Genomic DNA, 9661 nt, shown 5'->3' with positions numbered 1-9661 from the left:
TAAATATATTTAGCATATGTATGTTTTGGAGGCCCTATAGTTGACCATTTGAAAATTAGTTAATTTAAATGTTGGGAAATAACAATGAGATTTGGCTTAATGAACCAAGGTGATGTACTAAAGGGAAAGAAGTAAAGATTTTTAAAAAGCACTTGATCTGCCCTTTTTTTCTCCTTCCCACTTGAGTACCTTTCCCCCTTGAGCCTGTCTTCTACATTCCCCTTCTTCCTGTTTCTGCTACTATCCTGTGATCTTCAACAAATGTAGCTATTTACTACATTTTACAAAAGCACTTTTTCTAATAATAATGGCAGACCTTCTGGATATTTCATTGCATTTTTATTTCTAAGTTGTTCCTAGTTCAGAGAATACATTAAAGAGCATTATTATACATAAAGAAAAATATAGAACTTTCTGGATAAAATAAATGAAAAGTTTTTATTTTCAAGGTCAAAAGGATCAAACTAAACGTGTATTTCAGAGTACAATGAGACATGCACAACTTTTCTAAATTGCTAAATTCAAGTTTCAAAACTCAAGACACATCATGTGGGAAAGTGGGATAGCTGGCTGGCTCTGACTTTCCACCTTACTTTCCTCTGAGGCTTCCTCCACTTAACCTCCACGCACACCCTTGGCTCTGCCTTGGCTGGCATGGCTCCAGAGGTCAACTGATTCTATGCTCTGGGGCTTGGGGAGGGCTCACCCTGAAAATGGGACACAGCACTGGACGAAATCCACGTACCAACTTTGTGAGACGTGGTGTGTGGATAGTGTGAGTATTGGTGACTACTGGTAATGTCTAGTCTTTCCTTGTTTGGAATGACACTAGAAAGAGTTTATAAACTTCCTGCAGAGTAAATGTTAGAATTTCTTATTGCTGGTGGTAAGCAGCCACATCTGGCCTTTACACAACCTAATAAAGCCATTTGGTACTATTTCTGTTACGAGAACAGAAATATAAATACGTAGCCCAAGATGATTTGTAATCCCAGTTGATAATGCTAGAATGATTTTCCTTTTTTTTGGTTTACAAATGCTATAAACATCTTTTTTTTTAATTTTAGAATTAAATAAAATCAGTGAAAAAACTGGTTTATTCAAAAGAATATCCAGGGCCAGGGAGGATAGCTTGGTGGTCTAAGCACCTGCCTGGAAAGCGCAAGAACTGGGCTTTGGTCCCCAGTGCCACATGCCGTGCCAGACCACAACTCTGTGAAGACCTAAAACTGGGCGTGGTGGCGCATGCAGTAATCCTAGTGCTGGAGAAGATTACTAAGAGTCTGAGCTGCGTAGCGAGACCCTGTATCAAATAAATAAACAAAAAATAACAAAGTAAAAAGAATATCCTTTGAAGAAAATATTTTTCTCATTAACATCATGTTAAAGATGTAGTAAACTAAAGGGCTTGCTTTATCTATCAACAATTTAATTTATATAATTTTCTATACTGAGTCCATGAAAGAATAATATAATCTTCATTTTTGGAATAAACATATATCATAAGTTGGGTAGTAAGATTTAAGAATATATTTTTTCTGTGTACTTCATATAATGTCTTTAAAAATTCTATTTCTTAAAATCTAGCCCAGAACTTTGAAACCTGCAAATATTGTAGGAAACCCTCAGAAGCAGGATTTATCTTTATTAAATTTAGGGTTTTTTTTTTTTTTTGGCTACCATGGATAGCATTCAGGACCTTGCCTTGCCAGTCAGGCGATTATGCCACTGAGGTATATCATCAACCCAATTAGGTTTTTTTTTTTTTTAGCTTTCTTGTCATTAAATGTCCTAAGACATGTAGAGTTTTAATTTGACTAATTTTTATATAGACCATAAATGAATATTTTATTTTCTGGCTATTTAATCATTCTGATCAGTCTTTGACACCAGTGTCACTTATCTTAGTAAACATTGGGTGTGTAATCCAGAGAAAAAGGGACAGCAATCACTCATTGTTGACAGGAGAAAGAAATGAAATCTTTTTTTTTTCCTCTTTTCAAAGTTTTATTGATAAACATATAGCAATGAGACAGTTTCAAATCAAATCGAAAGTACAGTTTCAACAAATAATACACTACATATATTCTTCTTAGTGGTTAATTGATGTACAAGATGCAGACTTGTGATCCTACTTACAAACACCATTAGAAAAAATTATTCTATTCATTAAGAGAATGCAACTATATATCTATCCCAACCACTTTGAATACACAGATACAAAATGGACATTCATAGTTATACCCCAATTTTTTTAAGTTCCGTTGTTGAATATTATAGGTGTGTAAACTCAGCAAAATATTCTAAAAGAGTCCAGTAGCCCATAATAGCATTGGGTCTTCTGTTTAACTGGCAATGTCAGAAATTATTGACCTGAGTCCCCCACAGCTCAACGTAACAACATGGCTTTACTTCCTATATTTCATCTTCATACTTTACTACTGGGTGGTTAAGACCAAGATAAAGCAGGACCTGTGCAACAAGAGTTGTAGCTTTTTGGTCTGAGAAGGTCAGTGAAATGCCCTCAGGATTTATCCTGAGATCCTGTACCTCAGATTGTAGAACCTTTGTCAGCAGCAGCCATGTGGATGAGTCACGGCCATTGCTTGGCCAATGTGCTCTCTGTGAAAGCCTGAGAGAGTGTCTTCTCTCCATGTGACTCTCCTTAGGCACACTCTACATCATCCATCACTTTCCTCTTTGGCCCCATAATCTTGATCAGAAAATTTGGGACACTACCGAGGTACATGACGTTACAGTACAAGTTCTCATATGTCCTGAGTCTTAATTGACCTTAGAAGGCTAGGGCCAAAATGTTGGCTTTCCTTGTAGCCCTCCTTTTTCTCTAATTTTGGTCTGCAAACTTAGGTTGTTAACCATTCAGAAGACAAGCTTATTGTTATTATCAAACGATTTAGGCTATCAAGCTTAACCTCACTATCTCACTGCATAACTCTACTTTTTTTTTTTTTCGGAACCGGGGATTGAACACAGGTCTGTATGCTTGCCAGGGAAGCACTTATTCCATTGAGCCATCTCCCCGGCCCAGAAATGAAATCTTTAAAAAGGATCAGATGAGGTAGGCCAGCGTGCGTCCACAAATACCCTGTGATGCATATGCATTCACCAGGACCTCAGAGCGGAAATTCTTTGTCCTTACATGGAACCAGACCTGCAGCCTCTCAAATCTGTGCCTTTCCTGGAGTCCTTCTCCAAAGCCAAGGGAGCATGGATTGAGTGGGTCCCTCATGGAGGGCAGATCAGATCTCCTAGGCTCAGAACAAAGATGTCTGGGCCTTGCAGCTGGTCTGACAGAGGATGGGTAGGAGGAGCAACCTCACAATGGAATAAGAGGGAACAGTGTCCACACGATGAATAGGAGGGACAGAGAACATACCCACAGGGTTTGCTTCAGGGACACGTATTTTTCATGAACCCTTGAACATGAGAGGCCTGTAACATGGGTGCTGACAGCCTCTGATCCACACACCTGTTATGAGGAGAGAGTTACAAGTGCTCACACTGTGGACCCAGAGAAAATTTGCCTCAGAAACCCAGGCATTACTTCATTGGCTCTTTATTAACTCAGAAACTCTTTGTCTCAGAATGGCCAACTGCTTCTTGTTTATTCATTCACTGGTGTTCTAACACAGGGATAAAATGTTTTCTCTCTAGACCAAGATGGCTTTCTTTTTCAGCTGTATATCTGAGACCAGTAGGACTTACCTTGGGGTCTACAGAAAACTAAACGTTAGTCAGATTTGTGGTATAAGAAGTCCATGCTTATTTTATTAATCATGAACTGAAATTTAGCATTTATCTTTTTCCATTTTGAATGTAGTAGCAAAGCAGTAGCTACAAATAGAAGTCAAGATTATTTTTTATATTATGCTATAGCTTTTGCTGATCTCTTTAAATGACATCAGCAATTACTTTATTATGGCAGTTATGTGACCATCTGTCTCAGTTACTCTCCTCTAGTTGCTGGGACAATTACCTGACATTCAAAATGAAGGAAGGAAAGGTTTATTTAGCTCACAGTTACTGGAGGTTTCAGTCCATATTCAGCTGGCTCCAAAGCAGAGCAGCACAGCAGAAAGCAACTTTCCAAGGTGGTGGCAAAAGTAAGAGCAAGGGGAGGGGTAGCAGCAGCTCAAGCAGCTAACTGCTTTTCCCTTCTTACATTGAAATGCAAATTACCTGCCCCAGACAGCAGCATCCATACCCACAATAATCCATCACAAACTCCAGAAGCTGCCCCATGACTGCATGAGGCTTTGAGGGGACACCTGAACACAAACCATGACACCATCACAAGACCTAATGCATTCATAATAAACCACACATGACACTATACCAAAAAATGAATGTTATGGTATTTGATAACTATATTGCAAAAGAAGTGGCCTTTTGTCAATCCTATGTATAGTATTCTGTACATTGATAAATACAGTTTTCAATAGTCATTGCCCTGTCAAATTAGTCTGTTATAAAAATAAATAGATAAATAGAATTATACCTCCTTGATTGTGTCTGTGCTGTCCACTGGCTAAGAACTTACACTTAGAAATGTATTATTGGTTAAAAGCTAAAAGAAAGTGGGGTAAGGGAGTACCAACTTAGAAAAAGTCATTAAATCAGATATAAACTCCTTGAATCATAAGTGAAATGTCAGGAGGGGGCCGGGGAGACAGCTTAGTAGAATAAGTGCTTCCCTGGCAAGCTTAAGGGCCTTGAGTTCAATCCCCAATTCCACAAAAAAAAAAAAAAAAAAAGTCAAAATGTCAGGGAAATATTTTCATGCATTGAAAGTGTTTGTGTCACATGTTAAAAAGTTATCATAAGTACCAAGGCATACTTATAAAGAAAACTAAGCTTAAAATATGGAGACATGAGAAACTTTTCCATGTTATGAATTGAAAAAGAGCCAGCAGGACCTAGAGCATCAGAATACAATGACAACAACAAAATAAAGAATAAGTCACAATAAAAATAAAAACAAAAAACAAAACATTATAGCAAAAGAAACTTTCATACCTGGCAGGGGCAAAGGTAATAAAAGAAGGATGAAGAGATAGAAATAATAGATGGAGAACTAGAAGGAAATAGAACCTGGGAAGGGACGGTTAGGTCATGGTGACACAGCGACTCTTAGCAAAGCTTCAACTTGTGTCACTCTGCATCCCTTAATCCTTAGTACTCAACTCATCTTGATAGAGAATAACTTCTGTGAGCTTTGCTGCTTCATTTTAAACAACTCAGATAATAGTAATTATATTACAAGGTATAAAGTGAAATAACATAGAAAACATTCTTCCTGTATATAGATGCGACTGAATGCGTAGAAACATAGACCTCCCATTTCAGCGCCAATACCTAAAAGCTAGAAAGTCACAACTTGTCCATAAAACAAAGACACTAGAATTTGCATCTCTTGCACATAGGACTATAACAAATTCTAAAAATACTCCAACTTCTAGCAGGAATAACATATCAATTAACTAGTTCTTCATTTTGATCACGAATCTTGTTGTAGAATAATCTCAGCTTCTTCAGCTGTCTCATTGTGACGAGTATGGAGAAGACAGAAAAGCAGAAAGGCAGCTCACAGCAGTACCCTGTAAGTAACCAACTTCTTCTCTCATTACCAAATAATAATAATAATAAAAAAACCCCAGGATTCTCTGAAAGCACAGGGCATGGTGTTGTTTTGTGTCCCTTTTCTAATAATCATTTTCTGGTAGTCTACCTTGGAATTGAGGCCTTAATACCACAGCAAATCACTTAGTATTGCCCTCTGTTTCTAGAAATAGTTGTGTGCTATTCTTGTTTTACTTAGAAAAGATATGGAGGTTTATGTTATCATCCAGCCTTCCAGATTGTGAGAATCTGAAGAGGTTCTGTGTTGAGAGCATTGAGTTTTTTGTTTCTTGATGTTGTCTTTTTTATTATTGTTACCTTCCTGAGTTCACATGTTAAAGTTGTTTGGATTGGAGCTATTTTTCTGTCTTGAAAGTAGCTCCCCTCTACTTGGAAAAGGGTTGGGTTAGATGACATTAATCATGCCAGCAGATTTCATGAGGACAGAAGAGAGTGAAAGGGAAGCTTGACTAAAGAATTGTGTTATGGTTAGAGGAGGAGCCAAAGGTAGGAATGGCTCAGAGTCCAGCCACATCATTGTAAGCCCAGGGCGCATTCTTTGCTGCTGACCCTCCTCTGACCTGGCCACACCCATGACGGACACAGCTCAGCTTGACCAATGGTTTCAAAGTACTGGGGAAAGGAGGGGGCCAGAACTTCACTAGAAAAGAATAAAAGGCGACAGCTTCCAGCAGCAGCAGCAGCAGCAGCAGCAGCAGCAGCAGCAGCAGCAGCAGCAGCAGCAGTAGCAGCAGCAGCAGCAGCAGCAGCAGCAGCAGCAGCAGCACATTCTGCTCCTGACACTTCTGTGGTCCCTGCCAAGCTCCCGACTGACATCATGGTGCATTTTACTTCTGAGGAAAAGAGTATCATCAGTGCCCTGTGGGGCAAGGTGAACGTGGAAGAGACGGGAGGCGAAACCTTGGGCAGGTAAGTACAAGTTCTCCATGCGTAAAACTGACCCTGGAAATTGTCTATGAATCTCCTCCAGATTTTTGAATGTCTCTGATTTTCTGCGTTATTATCCTCTCTCGTAGGCTCCTTACTGTCTACCCCTGGACTCAGAGATTCTTCGACAGCTTTGGCAACATGTCCTCCCCCTCTGCCATCATGGGCAACCCCAAGGTCAAGGCCCATGGCAAGAAGGTGCTGACCTCTTTTGGAGAAGCCATTAAGAACCTGGACAACCTCAAGGGCACCTTCGCTAAACTGAGTGAGCTGCACTGCGACAAGCTGCATGTGGACCCCGAGAACTTCAGGGTGAGTTCACGTGTTTTACTCAGGAAGAATACTTAGGAGCAATAATGGAAGATGACACTATGATGGGAAATGTCAACAAAGATCTCAGAAATCATGATCTACTTTGATACAAGAAAGACAGATGCCCTGTGGGTGTAACTAAAACCAACTTGATTAATGAAGGTGATGGTTTGGATATAAGAAACCTTGAATTTGCTTATAGCTGTTCATAAAGCTTTGTCAGAACTGGATATGCTTTATGCTTATCCTGGAGAATAATATTACAGCACAGAAAATTTGTCAAGGAGAGCTAGAATTTGGTTTTTGGTAGATACATGCTTATCTTAAGGAAGGAGAAATACTTGATTGAATGTGTGTCCTAATTATAGAAGTTTAGATATAGATTTTAAGAAAAAAATGTTTTTAAAGATTTTGTCAACATAGAAAAATTCTCTAAAATCTCTTAAATTCTATTTGAGTATTATGACCAAAGAAAGGCTTGTTTCATATTTGGCCAGAGACTTAAAACTGCCATCAAGAACCAGTTTAGCACAGAAATCATGTTTAAAGAAATTAAACAATTGTTGAATATGGAGAAAAGGAAGCAAAGCAAATAAAAAATGGTGAAATGAGAAGAGGGTAAAGAGATAGGAGGGAGAATGTTAAATAGGCACTCAGAAACATGAAACTGAACCTAAGTCCTTCAGAGAAGCCTGGAGAGGTGGTTTGGAGTCATAGAGAGTTGTAGTTGTGAAGCCATTTCTTTCCCTGCAAGCTCTTGTTCAGAGGCTGGTACTCAACAGGCCTTTGTGTTGCTCTGCTTCATCTATAGCTCCTGGGTAACGTGCTCGTGATTGTTCTGGCTACTCACTTCGGCAAGGAATTCACCCCTGAGGTTCAGGCTGCCTGGCAGAAGCTGGTGTCTGGTGTTGCTATTGCTCTGGCCCACAAGTACCACTGAGCCTGCTTTCCAAGCCACCGGTGTTGCTGTGTGCTCCAATACCCTCCTTCTGCACATGGTGGTTGGGCCTTAACATTACAACTTCCTTTCAATAAAAGTCATTCTCTTCAGTAATCAAAAATTGATGTTTTGTCTTCTCCATCTTTTACTCTTGCACTAAAGAGAAAGTCTTCACAGGCTGAAGGGTGGGTTGTAATGTGGGAAGAAATGAAAGCTTCTTTGAGAAGCATATAGGGACTCATCAAAAATATTTGTCAGTGAAAGATCAAGGAGACCAAGTTGGAGAGGAAGTTCTATCAAGAGCAAGAATTAGGGACCTATGGGGCAGGGTCCCATTGTGCAATGCGGCAAAAAGGAAAAAGAGGAAAAAGGAGGTAGAAAGTGATAATTGAAAAAACAAAGCTGAAATCCACACCCATTTGTATATGTTTTTATTTTTTATTTTTTTTGCAGTACCAGGGATTGAACTTAGGACCCTGCGCTTGCCAGGCAAGAGCTTATTCTACTGAGCTATTTCCCTGGCTTCATGCCCATTTTTTTTTATTAAAAGCAAAATGAAAAGTCTTTGCATGGATCCAAAGTCAAATGAAGATTACTAACTTAATTTATTTTAGTCTATATTTGGAAGAAGCTAGACTGTCATGCTTTTTGAGATTGATGTGGAGCTGGGAGATGAGTTACAGGATAGCTAGGAGTTTTCCAGAAAAAGTTCACATGATGCAACAACAGCTTAATTTTTCCCAAAGGATCTTTTTGTCTTAATGGGTAGCCCAGAATAAGACCCATGGGTTCATTGTGCATTACCTTCTGAGAGAATGTAGTATGCACCAAAATAAAGTTAGAGTTAGGATACAAGCACTAACTTTTTTGGATGGGGTGATAAAAAGTTGATGTAGGAGAGCAAAATCTATATGAATAGTAACAAAGCTTGTAGTTTAAAATCAATGATCATGGGCCTGGCAACCTCTGTGCAACTCTGTCCCTGGAGGAAGAGAGAGTAAACTCAGGTGCAGTATTAGTAAAGACCAAATAGTGAAGGATTCGGCCATAAAAATGAAAGCCAGTATTACACTATCAGAATAAAAAGCAATATTCTTCAGTTGTTAAGTGATTCAAGAAATACAATGTTTTTTTTGGGGGGAAAGCAATGTACTTATTCATGCAGAATGCATGTAAGTACAGTTACAAGAACTCTTTGCAAAGAAGCTTGAGAACTGAAATGAACAAAAGCTTCCCAATGAGGTGGAGAGTTGTGTTCAGAAGAAGAAGCATTCTAGAATGCAAGTAATTTATTTTAAATTCATAGAGACTAGATTTGGGTGGTGATATAATAAAGAAAGTAATGTTTATGACCCAAGAGGAGTGGTGAAGTCTGTAAAAAGGGAAGGAAGAGCAAATGGCAAATGTAAAGTGAGAAAGCCAGGGTATCTGGGTGGGCAGAGTAGATGGTGTGAGGGGAGAAGAAGTAGATGAGTGACAGCACCCAGTCTGAGCGGATAGCTTGGGATGCGGCTGGGTGCTGGTCTGGAGACCCCCACACGGTGTTACCTGAAGACCCCAGGAGAGTGCCAGCTGGTTGCTCAGAGTCTTCATCTAAGCCCTGAATCAGGCTCTCCTACCAAGGACTGAGACCTGTACGCTAAATGTTAGTATGGTCAACCTTGGCAAGTACAACTATGGGAGACATTTCATTTGCTCGATACAGTGATCAGAATTTTGCTGTGAATTACTTTATAATTTGGCTTCATGTTTCCTTTCATAGGAATGGGAGGCCAATAATCATTGCAGTTTCTAGAAATAAATAGCTCTGGTCCCTCTGAT

General features: G+C 39.3%; 1 protein-coding gene across 1 annotated transcript; it reads left to right on the top strand.

Moving 5' to 3' along the window:
* The first annotated feature begins 6472 nt into the window (after nt 1–6472).
* Nucleotides 6473–7840, top strand: LOC101575242 (hemoglobin subunit theta). The gene is made up of 3 exons (XM_004641999.1): nt 6473–6570; nt 6678–6900; nt 7712–7840. The coding sequence occupies exons 1-3, from the start codon at nt 6479–6481 to the stop codon at nt 7838–7840; spliced, it is 444 nt and encodes a 147-aa protein (XP_004642056.1). The 5' UTR covers nt 6473–6478.
* The last annotated feature ends 1821 nt before the right edge of the window (nt 7841–9661 follow it).

This window comes from Octodon degus, unplaced genomic scaffold (assembly GCF_000260255.1).
Source record: "Octodon degus isolate 3935 unplaced genomic scaffold, OctDeg1.0 scaffold00146, whole genome shotgun sequence".
In the NCBI taxonomy this organism is placed as follows: domain Eukaryota; kingdom Metazoa; phylum Chordata; class Mammalia; order Rodentia; family Octodontidae; genus Octodon; species Octodon degus.
This window is presented reverse-complemented; position numbering and strand designations above follow the sequence as displayed.